Source organism: Monodelphis domestica, chromosome 2 (assembly GCF_027887165.1).
Source record: "Monodelphis domestica isolate mMonDom1 chromosome 2, mMonDom1.pri, whole genome shotgun sequence".
In the NCBI taxonomy this organism is placed as follows: Eukaryota; Metazoa; Chordata; class Mammalia; order Didelphimorphia; family Didelphidae; genus Monodelphis; species Monodelphis domestica.
In genome coordinates this window covers 510,666,066-510,691,264 of record NC_077228.1, presented here as the reverse complement: position 1 = coordinate 510,691,264, position 25,199 = coordinate 510,666,066, and the positions used below count along the sequence as shown (strand labels likewise).

Below are 25,199 nucleotides of genomic sequence, written 5' to 3'. Positions count from 1 at the left end.
CGGGGCGGGCAGGCCGGCCGGCCGACGCGCGGGCGTGGAGGGGCGCGCGCGCGGGTGGAGGGGCGGCAGCGGCGGCGGCGGCATCGTCTTCGGCGGGCCAGGCCCGGGCCCGGGCCCAGGCCCAGCGTGTCGGGGCGGAGGCGGCCATGGCGGGCAACTTCGACTCGGAGGAGCGGAGCAGCTGGTACTGGGGGCGGCTGAGCCGGCAGGAGGCTGTGGCGCTGCTGCAGGGCCAGCGGCACGGGGTCTTCCTGGTGCGGGACTCGAGCACCAGCCCCGGGGACTATGTGCTCAGCGTCTCGGAGAACTCTCGCGTCTCCCACTACATCATCAACAGCAGCGGCCCGCGCCCGGCCTCCGCCGCCGCCGCCCCGCCGCTGCCCCTGCCGCCGGCTGCCGCGCAGCCTGGGCCCGGTGAGGGAGCGGCGCTGGGGCCGGGGCCTGGGGAGGAGGGGGGACGCGGGACGTGATCGGTGCCCGGGCCGGAGCCTCCGGAATAGAAGCCGGCCGTGGGCAGGGAAGGGGGGCTCACAGCAGGGAGCCTGTGCATCCAGCTCCCTCCCCTTAACAGTAACGACTTTTTGGCCTGGTTCTGCTGGGAACTACCCCTTGCTGGATGCCCAGTGGCTTGGAGGACTTCTAGTGGAAGTTTCTTATTTTGCAAATGAGGAAACGGGCCTAATTGCCTGATACTGGATGGACTAGGGGCATCAAGTCAAAATTATTTGCAATTTTATTAAGGAATGAAAGTTTTCATGCATTTTTTAGTTCCAGTGCCCTGCACCAGTTGACATACCTCAGTCCTTCAAATTTTTGGCCTGGCTCCCCAGCACATGATTTTCTTTTTTTTTTTTTTAACCCTTACCTTCGGTCTTAGAATCCACACTGTGTAACGGTTCCAAGGCAGAAGAATGTTAAGGGCTGGGCTGTGGGGGTTAAGTGACTTGCCCAGGGTCACAGAGCTAGGGAGTGTCTGAGGCCAGATTTGCAACCAGTACATCCTATCTCCAGGACTAAGCCACCTAGCTTGCCACCCCCTTTTCAATTTCCATTACCCTGCATCACTTGGCATCTTTTATTCCTTCACTGCCCAGGATGTGATTTTCTCTTAGATGTTTTTTCTAAAATACTTTTTAAAAAATCAACATTTATTTTCATATTTGCATTCTCCCTCTTGCACTCTGCCCTCCCTACCCCTTCAATTTATTTCACAAATACTTGTAAAGCTCTCTTTTCTCCACTGAGGGGGAGGAAGAGAGGAAGAATACTATTTAACTGGAGGAGGCTTAGATGGGTGTCAATTAGTGACTTGGTCTTTTTCTGCTTGGGTCAAATTGGTAGTCTGGGGAGTGTCTCAGTAACCAAGGTCATGGTTTTTAGTTTGTTTGGTGGAGGTGGAGCTAGGGATTCCAGGAACAAACTTTAGTAGTGGATACTTTATCAGCAAAAAAATGTTGAATGTATACCTTTAGGGACAACCCTTTTGCTAAGTGGGAGTGGACTTTTTGTTTTCTCTAAATGGATTTAAAGTCTTGGAAATGATCTTGGAGGTCATCTTCTCCAAGTTCCTCATTTTGTAAATGAGGAAAACTGAGACTTGAAGTGGTTGAGTGACTTTTCGCTAGATCATACAGGTATGATAGAACTAGCCCTAGGTAGGTCTTCTGACTCCAAAAACTGCACTTTTCCACTATACCACACTGCATCTCTAACTTAAAATCCCTGCTTCCCACTAGGATACTTTTGACCATATGCATTCAGCTATGTTGACTGTGGGCACAACTGGATTTTCTGGGCATTTAGTGCTTCCCTTCGTTGCCATAGTTTAAGAGTTAAGTCCCTGTATGATAGCAATAGCTTTAAATGTTGTTCCTGTTAGTATAATAGGACAAAGCTGCCACCTCCTTTCTGTTAACGGCAGTGTGTCTTGAGGCAGGCTAGATTTAAGCCAGTCTCTTTGATTTAGAAGATATCCTCTATATCAAGAGTTATTAAAAAAAATTTAAATGTCCCTAATACAAGACCATTCAAAACTAGAAGTTAGGAGAACTGATGGACAGTGTGGTCTTAATACAGAGCAACTGGTATTGGAAAGAATCAACAACTCAAATGAGGAAGCAGGTTTTTTTTTTTAGTTTTAAAGTTTCTCACTTTAAATTTTGCTTTTGAGTTTTTTTCTCCATTAAATCAGTTCATAAAACATTTCATCTTTTTCCAGACTGATTAGTGTCTTAGTAATTCAGTACTGGGATAGTATTATAGCACATCACTAATATTTGTCCATGGTCAATTTTTTTCCCTAGGCTTGAGCCAGTTTATAAAGGTATCTTGGGCTGCTCCTTCCTTAGTAGAATGGGTAAAACTTCAATTTTTCTCTGGGTTTTTTTTTATTAGTGGCCAAATGTGGAGATGCAGACTAGATGGACATCATTAATTCTCACATTGGTCTTTCAAATCTCAATATCAGTTTATGCCTTCATGTAGGGCTTCTCCTTTTCAAGACATAAAATGCAACTCAGACAGTTACCTAGCCCAGTCAGGATTATTATGGTTGTGTGATTAGGAAGACATGGCTTATAGTTAGGAGTGAAAAGTAGCTGTATTACTCTCCATTTGATTCAGCAGCTGTATATTTGAAGGTTATTTCTAATCTGGCTTTACTATATTTTGAAATCATATAGGAAGTTGATTTGAATTTTGTTGAGGAATCTAAAAGCTCTCATCCCCATTTCAGTGTCCTAGTAGTGTTCTCAAAAGAGCATTGCAATGGAGGATGGCACCTGGGAATGTAAATTGTTTAGTGCCTTTGCTTCTGATGTACCCCAGGTAGATGCCCAAGTAGAGTCAAGGACTGAACAAAAGCTACCCCAGCCCTCTCATCCTTTGTTTAGGGAAGGAGGATGGGGGTAGGGTAAGAAACTGAGAGCTTCTAAAATCTTTTGACAGACTATATAAATGTATATTGAAAAACCAGGGCAAAAGATTTATGTGAATTATTGCTTTGCTCTTCTTTAAATAGAAACATAGGCAGTAATAGTATAAGTTAACTTAAATAAGTATAGTTGTCTCCACACTTTTCTAGTTTCACTTAGGCTTAGGTGGTGTGAATGATTTCCTGCTAGTTCAAGGTATGGGAGTTAGATTGTACAATATAACTCTAGATTGTATTCTCTTTTAGGAGGCTGGGCTTTCCAGTTGAGCATCTCTGATACAGAATGAATTACAGGGTTTTAAAGTTGAAAGATACCTTAGAGATGATTCAGAGCACCAGGCAATTTGGTTCTTTAATTTAACATTGTTAAGAATGTGAATTTACCTTTTTATCTTCAACTTATCGTGAATGTAAATATTGACTGTCTATTACATTGCAGAATTCTAGGGTGGGAAATGGATGGTACTGTCTCCATCCTGGAAGACTGAATGTATGAGAAAATGAGTTACAAAATTACAAAGACAAATTGTGTAGAGGATGTATTGGAGAGAAAGAAGTAAAATCAGATAGTTGGTGAATATTTATCACTTGAACAGCAAACCCAAACCTTTCTATATCTTAAATTTTAAAAGCTAATAACGAAATTGTTGTGTTTATGTTCTCGTCTGATTCCTTTTTTTGGAGGGGCTTCTATTCACATCAGTTCAGCCCCCACTGCCAACTGAAGCCCTATTCAACAATTAAGTATAATTAAGCAAAATATAACAATACATCTGCCATATCTGAATTATTGTTTTATTCTTTACCTGAAGTCCATTTCTGTGCCAAGAAGTGAGGAGTATGTTTTGTCACAGTATTAAATCAGGGTTTGGAAGCCTTGAAGTTATTATATAGTATGCTCATTCTGTAAATTGTTCTGTATAAGTTCATACCAGTCTCTAGTTTCTCTGAATTCATCATATTCATCATTTCTTGGAGTATGATTCCATTCCATTCCTATACCACAGTTTGTTCAGTCATTCCTCAAATGATAAACACCTACATTTCCATTTCTTTGAAATTACATATAGGGCCTTTCCATTTAGCTTCTATGGAAAAGATGAATTTTAAGGCAGGCAAGAGATGTGGATAGGGTGCATTGGCATCACAGGCAAAAATAATTTTATTCCATTTAAATGTGAACTCAAGTGCAGGAACCAGATCTTTGTCATTTCTGTATGACTGCCTCAGTGCTTAGCATGGTGCCTCTTAGCACATTGAATTGGCATATCTTAAGTATGGGGATATGAATGAATGTATATAAAATTTTGAGCTGAATATTTTAGCTAGGGAGACTATTGACTGCTTTCAACTGGTGCATTAGCATTGGATCATCTGCAGTGTTTGATGGCCAGTATTGCTCTTCATGACATTGTTATGGCAGAAGTCCTTTCCTTGTACCTTTCAACCTGTGTGGACTACTTGGACTGCCCTTTTTGTCCTCAAGCATCTTTGCCTCTGGTCATTTGGCAACCTAGTCTTTATTTCTCATTCTTTGTTTATGTTTTCAGTCTCTGGCATAGAAAGTATCCTTTGGTCATTCTGTACAGTCTGGCTCATGAGATAATTGGAAGGTTTCTAGAAAGATTTTAGTGATAGGTGTCAAGAGTTGTTAGGATAAGCCTACCATTTTTAAGAAACTTAATTGCATAAAAATGTATGTAATTTGCTTAAGAGAACATGAAAGACTTTTAAAAGTCAGCAGTACTTTTGGCTTTGAGTGAGTGTCCATCCTTAGTAGGGTCCCATCAGTATCTATGACTACAATTGTCTGGCATAAGGGATAGGCAGGAAAGATGAAAGAAAGGGAAGAAGGAGAAGAGAGAAAAGTGAATGTCCTGGAAGATGGAGATGGGACTGAATGATGATAGGTTAACCAATATTCTCTTCATGGGCTACTCATTGGGCCAAGGTCTATGGGTTCCCTAGCTAGGCTTGTTCTCAGATAGATAGATTCCATTGCTTGGAGCTGTCAAAACTAACCAGAAGACCCAAGTGTTTAGAAGAAGTCCAGTTGAATGACTTGAGCAGATTCTTTTGCCCAGTGAAACAAAAAGCCAACTTAAGGAGTGAAATGCATTGCTTTCCAGCAACCTGCTTGGAATCCAGCAAAGGGTTTATATAAAAACGTTTGATGCCAAACTGAGCTGATAGTCATAATTAGGTTCTTGTTTTAAGAGTGCTAAAGGACCTCTCATGGTAACACAGAGGGGCCCTCTCCTCCCCTCCCCTCCTGAAGTTTTCTACACTGATGAAAAAGAACTAGACCAAACCCGCCCCCAACACTGCTTTCTCCCCCATAACCAACCCCCCCCTCCCCCAACTATTCTTGTGTGGACTTGGAACTTGAAACTCAAAAGAGGAAAGAATTGGGAACATGATGCTTTCAATTTATATTTCTGTAATATTTTGTAATTCTTCCTGGCCTATGTTGCCTTGTATTTGTTTCTATGTCTGCTGATGTGGAAACTCAGGAACAGGGTCACATTGGGACCAGTCTGCACCTTAAGACAAAATATGTGCTAGGAAGAAAAAGATGAATTGGGCAGCTTCATGCCCTGAGAGAGCTAGTCTGGGTATATGGAGTCTGATGTTTACAAAAGACATTTCCTCTCCCTACCACTTACCCCTTACATCTTACCTTAGTCTTTACCAGAGTCCTTAGAAAATTAAGGAGTGACAATTATCTCATCCCCCCCAAACAGTAGCAACAACTTTGTTACTTGGAGTAACACACGCAGATTTTCCTCCCCAAGCTTTCATATTGCATGTTATTTTATTATTCGGATTCTTTTTTTTTTAATTATGTTTCATTGTATAATGGAACAGTGGCAATATAGGGGTCAGTGACTTACTCATAACAGGACTTATAACCTACCTTTCTCATTGTGGGATACTTACAAATGTACTCAGACCCTCCATCTCCCAGGGAGAAAGGGAGACTGGTGACCACTTTACATATCCTCTGTTGTGGTATATAGTTACTTGAGCAAGGGCATTAGCAAGTGATAGGAACCATTCATTCACTTCTGCTTCTCAGGCAGTGTATTCATGTTTTCTGATTGCTTTGCTTTAGCAGGTCTGGTCTGACTGACTCAACAAGGGAATGATGAGCATATCTCTCTTTTACTCCTCTATGGAGCTTGGAGTAAAGGTGTGCAACTGTTTGGGTTGAAGGGGGAAAGGTCTTGTTCTCTCCTGTGCCCAGAACCTTAGAATTAGAGTTTGTGATGACTCTAGCTATAAGAGTACTATTCATTGTCCAAAAAAAAATCTCAAATTTTGTGCTGGGGGGACAGCTAGGTGACTCAGTGAATAGGGAGCCAGGCCTGGAGATGGGAGGTCTGGTATTCAAATATGGTCTCAGACACTTCTTAGCTATTTAACCCTAGGCAAGTCACTTAGATGGAAGGTTATGAGCTTAATTTTTTTTTCTTTATTGGTGGCTATTTGGGGTGATTTCCTTACTTGTTCTTGGTCTATGTCTGTCATAGCTTACAATATGAGGCTTGGGCATCTACCTTAGGGTCCTGGATTGGGGCTGGTACCCAGTCTTCCTGCGTTTAGTTTGGGTCTCTTGCCTTGTCTGCTAACTGACTTATTTCAGCTGAATTCCACAGCTGGACTTTGTGCTGTGCTAGGAATGTGTATTTACTCATGAGAAGTGCACTGTCCTTTAAATTAGGTCTTTGTTCTCTCATTATTCAGCTGTGGTGAAAAGAGAAGGCACTACTGGACTCATTCTGAATCGTAGGCCTTGAAATCCAGGAGTCCTTTCAGAGTTCATCTTCATCTTTTCACTTCTTCCTGACAATGAAGCAAATTTTGTTTTAAAAGCATGTCTGCATTCTATTTTTTCTTTCTATACTTTTGTGGTATCATCTCTAGAACTTTGAGTAATTCAGGGTTTTGAGTATCTGGCATTTCATTGGTTTGAGTATTCTACCAATGCAGAGTTTCTCTGATTTAGAAAGATATGATTGAAAAACTTGTTGTACTCAAGCTGGTGATAAGCCTCTCAGATTTAGTCTGAGTGTCAGATAACAGGCATAGAAGCTAATAGTTCATCTCTGGACCTGTATTTATTTGAATTCTTTCCAGTTTGAAGAGCCTACCCAAACCTATTCTTGATGGCCTACAGGAATTCAGGGACATTCCCATATTTTGATGGGATGTGTCTAAGGAGTTCTTCTACCATTCCTAATCAACTCATTCCTTCTTGGTATGAAAACTGGGCCTCTGTCCACTCCACTCCCAATATATAATTTATAGGGCAGGGGTCCAGTGGATAGAGTGTAGAGTCTGGAGTTAGGAAGACCTGAATTCAAATGTGGCCTTTTTGGTACTTACTAGTTGTGTGTCACTTAGCTTCTTCATTTGTAAAATAGAGATAAAATAGGACCTTCCTTCCAATGTTGATATGAGGATCAAATGAGAGAATAATTGTATAGCACATAGCTCAGGACCTGATACACTGTAAATGCTGTATAAATGTTAACTATTATTCCCCATTAGATTGTGAGCTCCTTGTGGCGAGAACAGTTTTTTTTTTTTGCCTCCGCAGTGCTTATAGTGCCTGGCATATAATGGTACTTATGAAGATTGAAAACAATCTATAACTTAGTTTTAGAGAGCTGACTAGACAAAGTACCTAGACAAAGCTAGAAGCCTGCATTTCAGTCTCCACTCATGAGATAACTTGGATCTACATGTGGCCAGTTGGAAAATGTATCCAGGTAAAAGGGTACTTTTTTGAAGATGAAAATGTATGTGGTCTGTCCAAAGCAGAACTAGAACTCAGATTGTCCTTACTCCAAGGCCAGCTAACCACTGTGCAGTACCTCAATATTAGGATAAAAGCCTCTGGTTACTTAAATTTTGAATATTTGAATATTTAAAATAGCATTGATAACAAAGAATAATTGATAAATGTAATTAAATTAAGGATCTTAAAGTTTAAACCATAATTTGATTTGAAAATAAATACCATACATCTAAACAAGATAAAAACAAGACATTTATTGTGTCCCATTCTGAATCTTTTATAACACTATTGAAAAGCTTCTATTTCTGTTTCTCATTCATTGGCAACTTTGTTTTTTGTTTTAGTTGCCTATTCTTTGCCCTTGAATTTTAGAATCTTAGGGCAGAAAGGGGAATATGTTCTAAAATCTCGTCTCTTTAGGTAGGCTAAAATAACGTTTTATGAAAATTCAGCTTGCAGGTTCTTTAGTCTCTTGTTGCTGAAGTTGTCATCTAAATGTAGCTTTTACTGGCTTCCCATACTTCATAGTTTACATACATAGTTCTTTGCTGTCAATCTGATTGCCACATTGAGCTATGGAATCTTAGGAATTTATTTTCCTTAATCTTTATGTAACTGCAAAAGAGAAACTTAAATTTATTTTTTTTTCAGGTGCTGAGAGTCTGGTCCCCCATATTTAGAATTAGCCAGGCTCTCTGAGCTTTCATGGATAATGTTAGGTACTAAAATATTAAAGTGTAGGTTCTATGAAACATTCTTTCTTGGGATTGTCCTTCAGAGTTCCAGGTTTTGACTCTCTTTCTGATACTATTAAAGTTACCATAAACCTTTTTTGTGGATATTGAGCTCTTTTTCCCTGGTCGATATTTAGTCAGTTATTTTGCAAAATTTATTGGGTATTAAATTTGTATTTTAGATTTTAAATCTAAATATCAGCCAATGCAATATATTCTTTTGAATAATATTCTGTTGTGTTTCTTTCAGGGCTCAACCCCTCCAGACTTCGAATAGGAGATCAAGAGTTTGATTCATTGCCTGCTTTACTGGAATTCTACAAAATACACTATTTGGACACTACAACCTTGATAGAACCTGTTCCCAGATCCAGGCAGCACAGTGGAGTAATTCTCAGGCCAGAGGAAGAGTATGTGCGAGCTCTCTTTGACTTTAATGGGAATGATGAAGAAGACCTTCCGTTTAAGAAAGGAGACATCTTGAAAATCCGAGATAAGCCTGAAGAGCAGTGGTGGAATGCAGAGGACAGCGAAGGCAAGAGGGGAATGATACCTGTCCCTTACGTCGAGAAGTATAGACCTGCCTCCGCCTCAGTATCAGCTTTGATTGGAGGTAACCAGGATAATTCCCACCCACAGCCACTGGGTGGGCCGGAGCCCGGGCCCTATGCCCAGCCCAGCGTCAACACTCCGCTCCCTAACCTCCAGAATGGGCCCATTTATGCCAGGGTTATCCAGAAGCGAGTCCCTAATGCCTACGACAAGACAGCCTTGGCTTTGGAGGTACATAATGGGCAAAACGTAGAAAGAAGAGATCTGCTCCAGGGATCTCCCTTTCAGACATACTACAGCTTTGTAGATGTGCAGTGTGAGAGCACCAGCATTGTGATGTTACTGTAGATGTCAAACCAATAACTAATAATTTAGGAATTTGGTGTTGGAGATGAATACTTCTTCGTAGAAAGCCTAACCTAGAATGAATAACCATATAACTACTTGAAGCATGGCTACTGATTGTTCTTCATTCTGATTGATTTCTTCTACTAAGTATACTTGGGCTAATTTCATAATAACCCCATCTTTACAAGAAATAACCTAAGAATTTTCTCTTCTACATTCTAATCTCCTTTGTTTTCTCTTTGTTCTTTTTAAAAGGTTTGGGTTCTTTGACAGATTTGAATGTAATAGCTAGCTTGCATTGTCAAAATATTAAATGTAACTTTTTTTCCAAATACAATAGTCTTAACATTAAAGGGGTTGGTTTTCTCCAAAATTGGTTGTATTAACCAAGCAACCAGATAAGAATGTCAGGAGGAAACTAAAGCCTGTCCAACAGGTAAGGTGATCCATAGGGTGTTTTATTTCTAGAAAAAGGATATATTTTGGTTTCAAAGAACTTTGGTCTGCAGCCTTCATTAATTTTGCTTATTTTTGTATTTCTCAGGTGTTTGCAAATTTCTTCAGGAAGGCAAATTTCCTTCTGTAATGATGTGTTATCTTTGGTAGTGCATATTTTTTTGACCAATTAGGGCATTGTGTTACTTTATCTTGTGGGATCCTTGTACATTCTTTTTGGGGAGAGTACATAGCAGGGCTAATTCAGTTTCTTGATGCTACCTTTTCTGCAGAGGAGGCCTGCATTTCAGTCCCCACTCATGAAATAACTTGGATTTGCTTGGGGCAGGTGAGACAAGTGCTTTTTTGATAATAGAAATGTACCTGGCTTAATTTGGAGCATCTTCTATGAAGATGATGCCATTATGCTTGAATAGCTTGTAGGGTGGGACTGGAATACTTTTGAGCCCAAACCTTGTTGAAAGATGATAGGTTTGGAAAATTGTTGATTTTTCATTTGATGATCCAACACAGTGGTGTAAATTGAATATGCATGGAGGTAATGTTAGGTAAACTTTTACTAGCTTTGTCCTGAAAAGTGAAAGAGTTTCCTGATTTAGTATATTTGAAATCAGTTATGGAGTGGTTTAATTCACAATTTGGCTGTGTAATCAAAGGAAGAGTGCTGGAGTGATGTCAGCCCTGACTTGGGAAAACTGATGAACTGCTTTTGTGGAAAAGAAATCAGATTCTGTTTCCAACTGCTCATTCATGAGCACTTTTTCCACATTGTAGACTATCACTGTTAGTCCTAGTTTAATCACTTCATTGAGACCAGACTTTGACTGAAGATTATCTTCACAGTCTTGGTGTTTCGTTGTTGTTTTTTAATGTAAACTCCTTGGGGACAAGGATCATTGTTTTCATATGGCTTTAGAATTGAGCATGGCCCTGGAGACAGTATATTCTTTGTGTAAGACTTGTTAGAACCAGGGAGAATATGTAATATGGTGAAGACACTGACACAGGTTGGCTTATGGCCAGAAAACAGCTTAATAAATCATTGCTTTGCTTCCTTATCCTTTTAGTTGTAGATAATTGTTTAAGAGTGTTGGCTTTTATCATATAGGCTTTAGCACTCAAAAGCAGTTTGGCTTATTGTGAAATAAAAATCTTGTGAGATTAGAACGTTTATGGTGATGTAAATACTTTCTTTTGCAGCTAGCCAGATTTAAAAAGAATACTGATTAATATTTCTCTTTAGGGATAAAAGTATATGCCGTGTTTATGGTTTTGTTTTTGTTTGCTTGGGTGTTGGTGTTGAGCCACATATATTGATTTTAGAGAACTTCATCACAAGTTATGATAAATGCTGGTGGTGTAGTTAAATATGAGTCTTAACTTTAGTGATTAAAAAAGAAACTGGGTGATTGTTACACAGTTATTGATCTGACCTATGATTCTGTCTTTATGTTCTAATCAGTCATAGTAATTCTCTATAGGGCTGGTCTTGAAATGGTGAGGTACTGTATAATAAAGCTTTATCGTAATTCTGCCTTTGTTAGAAGGAACTTGTGTTCATTTCAATCAGTGTTTGCGTGTAAGACACCATACTAGGTACTGACTATACAAAAATGAGATAGGCCCTGCCCTTGAGGAGCTTCTGTTCTGCAAAGCAGTTAAACATAGTCTTAGATCAGTAAATACAAGGTAATTTGAGAAAGGAGGGAACATTAACAACTGGGGCAGGGGAAGGGTAGAAGGAGGAATCCTTGAAAGCCAAATGGAAAAAGTGCCACCTAAGCTGAGCCTTGAGAGAAAGTTAATTTTAGAAAACTTGATTTTTATAGAGTAATCCTATCAACCAAATACATCAAATATAATGATTCTCCTTAGAACATGGTTATCCAATATTTGATGTCTCTTTTTGTATTCACCAGACACCTGGAAAAGTGTGTGTGTGTGTGTGTGTGCGTGCGTGTGTCTGTCTGTCTGTCTGTCTTGTGTGTAAGATGAAGGTCATCCTATGCTCCAATTTACAACTCTTTTAACTATCCCTCCCTAGAATTGCAGGTGTGGTCTGACAGACCCTAGAGGCTGTTGTAGAGGAAACTAAACTCTTCATTCCTTTTTGCTCAAAAAAACCACTATCAGTTCTTTGAATCAAACCAGAGTAGTTGTTGGAACCGAGACATATGTTATTTTGTGGTTTGGATGTTACCATTCCTCTTCTACACATTGACAGTACATCCTCCTCCTCCAGTATCTTATTGGTATGGAGGTAACCCTGGATTCAGTTCTGTACCAGAGCATAAGTTTACAAATGAGAAGACTTATTATAAGAATGGGGCTTCTTTGGATATAAGTTATATCCTCACATCTTGGGCCAGAACTCCAGCACACAGATAAGGGGACCATCAATAGTTTCTAAGTACCTGCTGTGTTCTAGGCAGTGGGCTTAAGTGCTGGTGAGATCTACATACAAAGAATGATGTAATCCTTATACTCAAAAAGCTTAAATTCAGGGAAGATATGAATATGTATAAATAAGACAGAATTAAGTGTGAACTATAAGATAAGGAGGAATGAAATGCTTTATATAGAAGGCAGTGCTGGAAAGAGAGCCAGTAATCTTGGAGGTGAGAACAGCATTGCATTATCAGCCATCAGGACTTATCCTGACCAATGGGGGCTGCATAGTATGCCTTTTTTTTTTTCTCTTCTCTCTCACCTGTCTGAGAATCAATACTAAATATAGGTTTCAAGGCAGAAGAATGGTAAGGACTAGGCAATGGGGGTTAAGTGACTTGTCCAGGGTCATATAGCTAGGAAATGTCTTAGGCCATATTTGAACCCAGGCCCTCCCATCTTCAGGCCTGGCTCTCAAACCACTGAGCCACCAGCTGCTCTTGCATAGTATGTCTTGAAGCAGAGAAAGTGATAACAGGGCATTGGTGGATCTTATTGAAGAAATGGTGCCTCATCTTGATGACTTCCTGTCAAAGTTTCTGTTTATTCAAAGGATGAGAATTCTGATATGCTTATCATTAAACCTGTTTATAGTCAGTAGCATCAGCCAGTAGGAATCTCACTTATTTCTTATGACTAAACAAGCAAGAAGAGGAATTTGGCACAATAAGAACTCTTTCTGAGCCTTAGTTTCCTATAAAATGAAGGGATTTGCATCATTTATTATATTAGCATCATTAGCATTGTACACAGTGCCTAATACATGCTAAGCTTTGAAGAAATGTTTTGTTAATTGATTGTAACCTGCCTTACCGGACAGGTTCATAGGCACCAATGAAAAAGAGGTCAATTCCACAATGTGGTATTGAACACATAGGAGAATTGTGTTGTTACTTCCTGGAGGCCCACATTCTTGTGGACCTTTGGTTCACATGTACTTTGTGGAAAATGAGCAGAATGGACAGCTGAAAGGTAATCTATCTCTTTTGAAGAAAGGGTGAATCTTTGTTGTCTGGGTGAAGCTTGCAAATCCTTAGTGCATCAGAGAGAACTGCAGGGCAGCCCAGAATGGATGTCACTATAGGTACCTGGCCTGAGAATGTTTTGGCAGCTTTGGTTTGCCATCTCTTGCATCCTATCAGGTCAAAGATGGGAGGTCAGAGAGTGGAAAGGGCCCTATCTAGGGAGTCCAGTCTTGGGTTTTTTAAGTCTTTATTTCCATAATTATACTGTGTCCTCTAATTCTGTGTCTTAAAAGATGCTATCTTGTCCTCTGTTAAAAGATTTGCAAGGACAAGAGGCTACAGACTGCACTAGTTAAAAAATTAAGTTGAAAAATATACCAAAAGATTGTGTGATGCTGCCTTTTCTTCCCTAAGAGAAGTAGGCTTATGCTGAAGCAAGAACAGTGTTATCCAACTGTAGTTCTGTCCTTGGAGGTTCCTTGTGATGCTTTTATGCTTTCCTTTAGAAATTAGTCCTGTAAAGATGAACAATATTTTACTGGGTTTAAAGTCTGTACTTTGAGGGGCAGCTAGGTCTAGGCCTGGAGTCAGAAGACCTAGGTTCAAATGTATTCTCAGACACTTCCTAGCTGGGTGAATCTGGGAGTCACTTGAACCCCCAATTTCCCTAGCCCTTACTGCTCTTCTGTCTTAGAATTGATACTAAGATAGAAGGTAAGGGCTTTAATTCTTTTTGAAGTCTATACCTTTATGTTAAATTTTTTTTTCATTTATTTTCTTCTCCCTTCCCCCAGTAGGATAACAACAAAAAAATTCTTAAAACAGTATACTTAGTCAAGCAAAGCAAATTCCCACCTCATACATGTCCAAAAATGTAAGTCTTATTCTGCACTGAGTCCATCATCTCTCTGTTAGGAGATATGGGGAGCATGTTTCATTAGTTGTCTGGAATTGAAGTTTGTCACTGCTGTAATTAGCATTCTCAAGTGTTTTTCTTGATAATGTTGTTACTGTATAAAATGTTCCATTTCTATTCAAGCTATCTATCAGATCTTACAGCTCTTCCCAGTTATCTCTTAAGCTGTCCATTTTGTTATTTTTTTAAGGTCCATTACATTCATATATGGTAATGTTTAGCCAACCTCTAATTGATGGACATTTCCTTTAGTTTCCAGTTGTTTGCTCCTACAGAAAAAGCTATCATAAATATTTTTGTGCATATGGATCCATTTCGTTTTTCTTTGATCTCTTTGGGGTTTTGGCTTATAGGCACAGTTGGGTGACTTTCATCGTTTCAAGGATTGAACCAATTCACAGCCTGGCCAACAATCCATTAATGTTTCTGTTTCTCCAAAGCCCTTCTGTCAGGAGTTCTGTCATTTTCCTCTTTGGTTATTTTGCCTTTCATAGGTGTGAGGTGGAGCCCCAAAGTTAACAGACCATGTTTGTTCTGTTTTGTTTTGGGTTTTTTTGAAGAGCAAGGAAGGTATGTTTTCTAGGAGAGGGACTGTAAATTTTGCATATCTTTTGGATTGTTGTATTGTTTTATTTTGTATTTTTGTTGTTTTACTTATGCAACATTTATGTGCAGAAAGACTTTGGAGCTTTTTAGCAAGACTGGATCATAGAAACACAAATGTTACAGTGGGTGATACTTTCCCTGTTACAGATAGGAGCAGTCAGATAGGGTTATGTTTGGATGTAATTGATAGAACAATTAATCACCAATAACATTTTAATTTCACAAACTTATGTTGTTCCTGAAAAGGAGCTTAGAAATCATCTCATTTAGAGTCTCAGTGTTCCCTGGGGCTGGAAAGCCTCCTGCAGGTGACAGTAAGCATCCTTGCCTTTTCGGGAGTTCTGGATGGAGTCCAGTCATAATCTTTTTTCTTAAAGGCTCACCCAGGCTTTTATGCCATTGTGCATGGTCCAAAGGGTTTAACAGCCTGAAAACTGTAAAGGAGGTGAATCAGTCAGGTCTGCTGCCAACTTGTTGGACATATTTGGTAGTCTTCAACAATGAAAGCAGAATTAATTTCCATATTTCTGACTTTCTCCTGATATTCATGTGAAGTAACTTTTCCTTTAACATGCATTTAAGATACTAGATAACCAAGAATTGATGTCGATGTTTTCATAGGAGAGCACATTCCTTTTGTGTTCTTGAAGGCAAGCTCTAGGTTTTAATTTGCTCTGAGTTAGGAGGTGGTGAGCATGGTTCCAAACTATACACATCCTCCTTATTTTCCTTCAAATCTCCTTCCCCACTCCTACCTCTTCCTCCCCCTAAGCCTTTCCTGCCTTGGTGTGGAGAACAGGGGAGTGCCACTTGAACTATAAGCACACCAGAATGAAGCATCCTTTCTTACATTCCCTGAAAAACTAAACAAACAAAAACAAGAAAAAACTGCTCTGTGAGAGTGTTTAGCTCTGGATATAGAAATGAGTTTTCATCAAGTGTTCTGCTCATTAACTTTTGGTTCCTAGCTAGGCTAAGTGAGTATCTAACTGGTAATAAGCAAAGAATTTCATGAGCACAAAGACTTGCTCTTTCAACTACTGAGGCCCAGAGGGGCTGTGACTTCGTCAAGTAGTTAGTGGTAGTGCCGAGACCTGAACCAAGGACTCTTGAGGCCATTCCACTTAGAGAATGAATAGAAATGGCAAGGTGGATGTTAAAGTCGTAAATAGATTATACCCTTTAGGGTAAGGGTTCTTCATCTTTTTGTGTCCTAGACCCCCTTGGACAGTCTAATAAAGTTTATGGAAGGACTTTCTCAAAATAATGATTTTAAATGTATAACATAAAATGCCTGGGATTATAGAGGAAATCAGTTGCAGTGAAATGCAGTTATCAAAATATTTTTAAACCAGTTTATAAAACTATTCATTTACAAAAATGAATAATATGAAAAATAAACAAATCCAAGTTAAAAAAAAAAAACCCAAACTCACAGATTGTGGACCTCTGCTTTAGAGTGTCTTACAGCAATGGGGTTAGATTCAAAGAGAATTAAGGACCTTAAACCATATAAAAGGATATCCCTACAGATACATATTAACAATCTGTGTTTTGTTGCTTTAAATTTAATTTTGTTAAATATTTCCCAATTATATTTTAATCTGGTTCAGCGGCACTCCAGAATATTGTGGACTGCATGTCTTTGATCCCTGTTTTCCAGAATCACAGAATTTTGAATAGCAACATAAAGTACAAACCTGTTCCTTTAAACTCAAGTGTTGAGAAAGTAAATGACTCAAATATGAGGTCAGAGTTAAAATTTGAACCCATTTTTCTTTTTAAACTTTATTGATGCTTTTGGTTTTTTATATAGATCATTTCAGATATCCACTGAATTTTCCCTTGCTAACAAAGGAAATCAGATCACAAATTGGATCAGTAAGGAGAATGTGTGACAGCCACCCATCTCCATCATTTCCTCCTTGCTACCAGGGAAGGGAATATGTTGTATCATCTAGTTTTTTGGTTATTCCTGCTCTCGTCCACTACTCCATGCCACCCCTCCTTCAGAATGTCAGCCTTCTGAGTCAAGGAATGGTGTCATTTTACATTATTCTGCATATGATATCCAGTGGGTGCTTGTCAAGTGCTATAAAGAAATGAAGAACAAGAAAGGGAAAGTGGAATGTATTTGATGATAGTTTGACTGTAACACAGCATGTGACTTGTCCACCAGAGGCATTGATTTCATTCGCATGTGCACACGTGTGTGCGAGAAGAGACAGCGACATGCCTTTTGGTTTGGCAATGCAGAGCTTCCTAAGGGATGAAAAGGCAGCAATAAAAAACCCCAGTAAGTTACAGCTGAGCTCATATAGATGGGAAGGAACTAGACTCAAATTGCTAGTCCTAGCAGACATATGTAGAGCCTGAGTGGTCCTCTTCCTTTACCCAGGTTTCCATTCCTTTGACTATCTATTGATTGAACTGTTTGCTTTTTTCATCTCTTATTCACAGATTCTGACTCCTTTGTATCATTGTGTGATTACTGGTTTTTTGCTTTTATTGATGGAGATTGGACTTTGGATCCTAATAATAATGCCCTTATTCTTTTGTCAGTTTCCAGAGTTGGCAACAGAATCAGAAAATTTGTTTTTTGTCCAAAAGTGTTAATTTGGGGACAGAGGATCATTTTCCGTGAGAACTTGGTTATTTTTTTTTTCACCCAGATTGTTGAATATTAGAGAATAAGTTTCTTCTAACAATCCCCAATCTCATTGAAAGTCTTTACCTCTCTTAAACCACAAGGTCTGAGAGTATTTGAACTAGAAAGGACATTGGCCTCCTTGCTTGCAGACTCTTCTCATGATACTTTGTTTCCTGACTCCAGGCATTTTCACTGACTTCCCCCATAGCTGGAATTCTCCTCTTCTGATTCCCAGCTTTCTTGAAGGCTAGCTCAAATTCTACTTTCACTAAGGATCCTTTCTCTACCCTCCTTTAGTCTTAAAGCCTTCCCTCTGAGATTATCTCCAATTCTGTATCTTGTTTGTATATAGTCCTTTGCATGTGGTCTTCTCCCATTAAACTGAGCTCCTGGAGAGCAGACTCTGGTGTCTCTCTTTGCACTTAGCATAGTCCTTGGCACATATATAGTAGGTCCTTAATAAGTGTTTGTTGACTTAACCTTAGAGTTCCTCTAGTCTAAACCTCATTTATAGTGAGCAAAGAAGTCCCAGAGACACAAGTGATTTGTCTGTGATCATCCTGCCCTCTGGTTCTGAGCTCATGTCCACTATATTGCACTAATCTGTTTTATAAGCAGAAAATATTTTGGGTTGTTAAATTAATAAAAGTGCCTTTTATAGAGTTAGTTTTTTTTTTTAAGGTGTGTGTGTGTATGTGTATGTGTGTGTACGTGTGTACATATATAAAAAATTCCCTCTAAATCCTATCTCTTCCCTTCTGTCTTCACATATACCTCTACAAGGCCTCAAAATCTATGGAGATATTGTACTCATACTTAAATATCAATGCTCTATAGAAGTCATTAATGAACTTACTTTTGTAGCAGCTGAAATCATTCAGTAACTGATGTAAGTACAGTCACTCTTCACTTTTCTCTTCTCTCTTTTTTTAATCCCCCTCTCCTCATTCCAGTCACTTCTCAACACTTGTTGATTCTTCTCCTGTTAACATCTCACATCTGAAACCTCTCCCAACTAGTTCGAGTTCTATTTCCTCTGGGTTGCAAAGAGCCTTCTTTTGGTTTCCCTGCATTGCATTCCCTTGTTCTAAAAAAAAACTGATGGGACACTTTGCCGTGCCCAGGGTGCACTCCTTCCTTACTCTGCCTTGTTAGGATATCTAGCTTCCTTCAGAACTGGGCTCAAGCACCATCTCTTCAGAGTGGCCATCCTGATTCTCCTTCTGGGAATTACTTAGTATGCCCTTAATTGTATTCATATTGTTTCTCCCTAGCAAAAAGGAAGCTTGAGAGCAGGGATTGTTCCATCTTTGTGTCCCTAGAGCCTTGAATAGTTTGTAATAGGTGCTTTAAGAAGTTTTGGTTAATGTCTAGAAAGTCTGCTGCATTGAACGTGTTTTATCTTCTGGGCCTTTGAATTATTCATAGCATTTGCCACTATTAGGATTAGATTAAATCAAATTCTTTGTTGTACATGGTTAGAAAATTAAGTTGTACTTGGAGTTCTCAGAATAGATAATTGTATGGCCTTAGTCTTATCAGCATTTAGTATTCCTGACCCAGGTTATGGGGCCATATGTGTCCATCTGGATGTTAGAAATTTTTATTTCTTCTATCTCTACTGGAAAATGGGAATATGGAGATAAGGAGTCAGTCTCAAAGGCACATCCGAGTATGGCCACAACAAACATCAGGCTAAGGAGAATATAGCTATTGCAGGTAGAAATTTTTTGGATTGGAAAGTTGCTCCTTACCTGCCAATGTGGAATGAAGCTTGGTGAAGGACCATTTTTGGTTATTCTGTGTTTGAGTAAGGAGTGTGTGAGAATGAGTTGGCATTGCTTCCTTTGATTACTTCTGAGGTCATTTGAGCCATTAGGTCTGACTCAAGGAGGACAGTGGTTGGGGACCTCCAAGTTTGTTTGGGTTGAGGTAGGTATACACATTTTATACTGGAGGACCAGTCCCTCAGAGTTTCTGCTAGAAATTGAGGCTGATAATAGTTATTGAAAGACACAGTTCTTGTTAAGTGAATTTATCTCAAGACATTTGAAATTCTAGATGGTATTATTTTCCATGATTGTTTCCTCTTTTTTTTCTGCTCTTAAACACACCCCTTTTTGTATTAACCATAAGAAATTGGCCTGGTGAATCAGGCTGGGCTGCTGGCAACTGGCTGTCTGAGGCAGTGTCTAAGCTCTTTTGGTCAAGTCAGCACCAACATAATTACAGGGGAAGGTCTTCCTAACCAAAGTACTGAGATTGTTAACATCCATCCTTAAACCGTAATAAAGTGCTTTCCTTGTTCTCATCCTGCAGGTCGGTGAGCTGGTAAAGGTCACGAAGATTAATGTCAGTGGCCAGTGGGAAGGGGAGTGTAATGGCAAACACGGGCACTTCCCATTCACGCATGTCCGCCTGCTGGATCAACAGAATCCTGACGAGGACTTCAGCTGAGTGTAGCTCAACAGTTTGGCTGACAGATGGGAACAATCTCAGTTTTTTTCCAACTGCCATCTATACAATTTTCCTACCAATGTCAAAAGCAGTATAGTTTATATATAAGCATTCTGTTACCCTTGATCTTTTGGGACTGAATTACTCCATGCCTAACCTTGGTTCAAAATATTCAGGGTACGAAATTGGATGGCTTCTGGGTCAACTTGTAAAATCACTGATCATAGGTGGTAATGGCTCTTTGTCAGGCATACTGTTCCATGCTGCCTGCCTGCCCGCCTGCCCGCATGTTGTGTAAGGGAGAGAAAACATCACACTGGGTTTTACTGATTTGGGTTTTTTTCCCCTAAACTGGTCATCTATTTTAAGTAGGTTCCTCCCTTACTCTCATGCAAAGCAAATCAACCTTAGGAAAATTGATGGACAGGTAGTAGGAGTGTTGCACCCTGTTTATTATCCTTATTTACTTTGTGGTTTTGTGTTTTCATTCTCAATCCATGCCATAAATGACTATAGACTGTATTTTTTCATCATGAAGAAATTGTGCACAGAGTGATTAGGAACTTTTTAAAAGGTCACCCTGTCCATTGGGATTGTTTTCTAATTAATGACAATGACCACTGTAAGACATTCTGGCATTTCAGATCCTAAGAATTTTGAGGACACTATTCGAAGCATCCTTCCTTCTTGGTCAATGCTTCTTATTTTTTCTTAGGATTGATTTATTATTAAATTAGTTCTGCTAACATTTGGCATTCTTTTTTCCCCCTAAATCTACAGATATATAACTTAAGAGAACTGTAGGTTTGAGAACATGTTGTGAAATAGAATATGCAGAGCACTGGACTCATTAGCACACAGCTTTAAGCCAGTCTTTTACTTAGTGGACAGACAAGCCCTGCCCTTTCTCCGAAGAGGAGAAAAAGGGTCACAGGTATCAGGGACTTTACTTACCCTTGCTTGCCCAGTCAGGGCCATTCTTCCTGAGTTGTGGCCTGGGGGAGTCTCTCAAATTCCTGTATACAGTCTTTGGAGTAGAAGGACCAATCACTTAAGACTATTCCATGAAAGGTTTTGGGGCCAAGTCTGGTCTTCTGCATCTGTGCAGCCTGCAAGCAAGGCAGCAGGATTTAGTGCTTGAGGCAGTGCTTCTGAATCAAATCATGACAACTTGTGATGAACCATTGAACCTGGGCCAGATCCGGGCTTGAAGTAGCTCACATTGTAAACTGGCTGAATTGTCAGCTGTCATTGTTTTTCTTTGTGTTCCGATATAGTTTACAGACCTTACTAACCATGATGTTAGTGATTTTCAATGGGGTGAGGTGTTCCAAGTACACGGTTATGACCAAAAATGTTCTAGAACATTTTGAGTACACTGACCCGGAAGTTAGTGCCTGGTACATGAAGGTGCTTAATTAATGCTTGCTGATTAATCAGGAGGCATCTAGAAATGGTTTTTTTATTGTGTCAGAGACACACACACACACACACACATACCCCAGAATAAGAAGTAATTTTACAGTATTTCCCCTGAGATGACCCAGTGCTTCAAAGGTTAGTTCCTGGTAGAGGGACATGAGTTGAAGCCAGTGGAAGACAATCGATTCCCACTTATCCCTGCATAATTGCAAGGATCAATGGTGTGGATAACATAAAAGCATTTGTATTTGGCTTTGTAACACATTTTATTAAATTTTTAAATTGTTTACCTTCTTAATCATGTTTTCATAGGTTAATACAAGATGAGTTTGTAGTTGCTGAGCATGCCAAAAGATGGTGGAAGAAAAAAGCAAGCTTCCTATCATGCTGGGTGATGATTGGGGGAGAGCCTTGGGTTAGTGAGCAAATCCAATGCAAATATATGAGTTGACTGTAATTAAGAAAATAGTTTTACCTCACACTACAGTAAAACTTGAGAGACCTTTAATCTTCAGCTTTTCTTTATGTGTTAGCACAGTGCTACGCACACAGGCACTCAGTAAATGATTTGAATTCCTAGATTTAACTCATTTTGTTCTGCTTTGTCTAATTGGTTAGTCAGGTTTTGGTGAATGAGCACAGATTGTTAAAACCTAAATGCATATTAATTCAGTGCTGTTTCCCTGAAAGTATGGTATTTGAAATCTTTGTGGAGAAAACTGTTAGAACTGATGGGGAATTTTATATTTCGCTTTGCCTTTGCCTTTCAAATTGGCTTGTAATAATGGTTATATATAATTTTGTCACGTATAAAATTATCAAGACCCACATTTTTGCCCAAATCATGAGCATTTTTAATGGTTGATTGTCTGTGATCATAAAAGCAGGGACGTTTCTCTTGGAGCATTAAGATTTGATTGTGCATGGGCAGTTGCTGAACCATAAGAAATCAAATGTCTTCTATAGATATTCTCTGGAAGTAAAATATTAGTACACTATTTAATTGTAAATGTGCATTACATCATGGAGCAAAAGTAAATCTAAATTGGCTGCTATGTTTTATATAATCTCCTTTCAGCAAAGCCCATTCTTTCAATATTAATATTTGACATGATTAATTCTGGTTAATTTGTTGGAATTCTTGTTAATAATGCAAATAGATAATTTTTAATTATCCTTTAGTAACATTTCACTATTAATGGTTTGGAAAGGGTGATAAGCAAACCAATTTGAAACAAAATATAAACATGTGCCATTGTATTATAACACTATACACTTTCTTGACAGTTAAAATCTTTTTTTAAAAATTTTTTTTGTAGCATGTAATGTATATGTTTATATATGTAGTAAATAAAAATATGGCCAAATGATTGGCTTGGTGATCTTTTGGGGGAAGAGTTATTTTTTTTAAGTTCTTTATATGTTCCTACACACAATTGCATTAAGTCAACATTTGAGCATTGTATTGAAGAGAGATGTAAAAGTTAAATTCGTTTCTAGATTTTATGAAGTTTAAAGATTTAACGTTTTAAAGATTATTTGAAATCAAGGATACAAAATAATAACCACAAGCTGGTTAATAAGTACGAATTTATTTGAGAATGACTAGGGATGTACAATGGTTGCTATCAAATACTTAAAAACCTGCCCTGTACAAAAAAAAGGGCCTAGGACAGGACAAAAGGCCCCAGAAGAGAGTGAATAGATGTCATAGGCAAATTTAAGCTTAATGTAAGAAAAACAACATAACAAGAAAATGTTTCAAAAGTGCAACTGAACCTTTGGAAGGTAATTACCTTCCCCGTGAGGTCTTTAGGGTAAGGTTAGATGACCACTTGCTGTATTTTGGAGGAGGAATTCTTTGGGGTTTGTGTTGAGCTATGTAGCTGCTGAGGTCGAGAATCGTATATAAATGCCAAAGAATATGGATCAAAGATAAAGTTAATTTGGAAAAGCTATTTTGAATTGCCCCTGAAGGCGAGGAATCAAAGGAGCTGCAGTGAAGTTGGCTTGTGGAGGTAGATGGCATGGTTAGGAGTTAATGATATGAAAGGCAGCTGGAGAAGTAGGGACTTGATAGTGATGAAGGGCTAGCAGTGTGCAAAAGTTTTGGGGGTTTTATGCTGTCATGTGACTGACTGAAAACAAAGGTGTTAAGTTTCTTGGGTCCTCCACTGTACGTTGAAAAAAGAGGTGGTCTCCATCCTATAAACATGTTTACTTTGCTGTGGTTGGGGTAGTTGGTCAAGGTGAAATGGGAGGAGGCTACGGCACAAAGGAGCTGGTTTTTGCCATTTAATCCTGGGTAGTTTATATATGGTCCAACTTCCCAAAACACCTTTGGATTGACAGTTGGGATACTAAAATGTGATCCCAACTCCTGCCACTTAATGCTCCCATGAACCTCTTTTGTCTCATTTCTGTTCATTCATAAGACTGGAAGGATTGACTTGTGTATCTAAAGCCTTTAAGCATCTGCAGAAAAGTCAATTCAAATTCAATTTCCACGTTTAAGATTTTTTTTTAAACCTCATTTTTTTTCACCTGAGAAAAACTTAGTGTTGTATAAAATGATGTAATCTTATAGGTCCATAGCAAGTAGGTGTTTAGTGTGAATTAGCTTAGTTTGGGATGGGGACAGTTTAAGTACAAGTTGTACTATCAAATTTGTTTTATCTCAAGAAGCCATCAGCAAATGAACCATAAGGCTAGGCAAAGATGGATTCAGGAACTAATTTTATCCATGTGGGTATACCTGCTAATGCAGATTATGTGAAGATAATCTTTGGAACTGCCATGGGCAAAACATTTTATTACCAGGTTCCTAACATAGTATCAGATTTATGGATAGATTGTCCCGTCTGATCCGGCATTTTACCGAAGAATTGAGGTTCAGGTTAAGTGACTTATTCTAGGTCACACAGGTAAGAAGTTGTAGAACTTCTGTTGTCTTCCGACTCCAGATTCCTCACTCATTCTCATTTTACCTCATGATAACCTCTGAATTTGGCAGAACATTTGAGAGCCTGAGAAGGTCTCTCTTGAGATGATTTACAAACCCTTCATCTTATGATTAGGAAAAGAGGGTCAGAGAGCCCAGACTGGTTCCCAGATGGTTTGGAGTCAGAAAACTTGGCCTCTGCTTCTTGTTCCATTCATTAACAGTGGGACCTTGGACATGTTATTTAACCCTTTATCAGGAGTCTTGATTTCCTTTATAATATAGATAACTTGTATAACCTATATCAAGTGAGATAATGGGTGTAACCATACTTGGAAACCATAAAGTACTACATTTTATATGCAAGTTCTTTATGTTGTGACTCACTCAAAAGAAGCTCTAGGGGAACTTAGGTGGCTGGCTCAGTGGCTAGGGAGGATCTGATTTCAAATCTAGTCTCAGACACTTCCTAGTTGTGTGACCCTGGGCAAGTCACAACCCCATTTGCCTAAACCTTACCATTTCTTTTCTGCCTTGGAATTGATGCTTAGTATCGATTCTGAAATGGAAGGTCAGGGTTTTTTAAAGTCTAGACCCCAGGGTCCCTGGTATCTAGCCCAGTGCTTTTTCTATAATGGGAATCATTGGTGGACTTTAGGAAACCCCTTAGCCTAGAATTGATTTGGGTTCAGTGACTTTTGATGCTCTCTTTTCCCATGAGAACCACTAGAAAGCTAGAACACAGAAACCTCCTATAAAATGGCAACTCCTGACATCTCTTCGCACATATTCCTTAAAAAGTTGTTTTTTGGGGGGGTCTTCACTATCCAGAGGAAACATTTCCAGTGCTAAAAGAGGGAACTGAAAGGCTTTAACCCTTTTACCTCAGGTTTTTCAGAAGGAAGGCCTTGGAATTGAATGGCTGACTAATTCTGTAGGAAAAAACTAGTTGGTAGCCCTGTTCTGCT

At 39.2% G+C, this 25,199-nt stretch overlaps 1 protein-coding gene and 1 long non-coding RNA gene across 3 annotated transcripts in view; one reads left to right on the top strand and one right to left on the bottom strand.

The window, feature by feature from the left end:
* On the top strand, positions 1 to 22,672 carry CRK (CRK proto-oncogene, adaptor protein). Of its 2 annotated transcripts, none has more exons than XM_007485743.2 (3): positions 1 to 414; positions 8,721 to 9,083; positions 19,731 to 22,672. In XM_007485743.2, exons 1-3 carry the CDS (start codon positions 147 to 149, stop codon positions 19,736 to 19,738), a joined length of 639 nt encoding a protein of 212 aa, XP_007485805.1. In that variant the 5' UTR covers positions 1 to 146; the 3' UTR covers positions 19,739 to 22,672. The 2 variants fall into 2 exon arrangements, with proteins under 2 accessions (XP_007485805.1, XP_001364982.1); XM_001364945.3 differs by having other exon boundaries at positions 8,721 to 9,253.
* LOC130457543 (uncharacterized) overlaps positions 5,741 to 25,199 on the bottom strand; it is a 30,891-nt gene continuing 11,432 nt past the window's right edge. The window contains exon 3 of the long non-coding RNA XR_008916833.1: positions 5,741 to 6,778. This is a non-coding gene — a long non-coding RNA (uncharacterized LOC130457543). The remainder of the gene's footprint in view (positions 6,779 to 25,199) is intronic.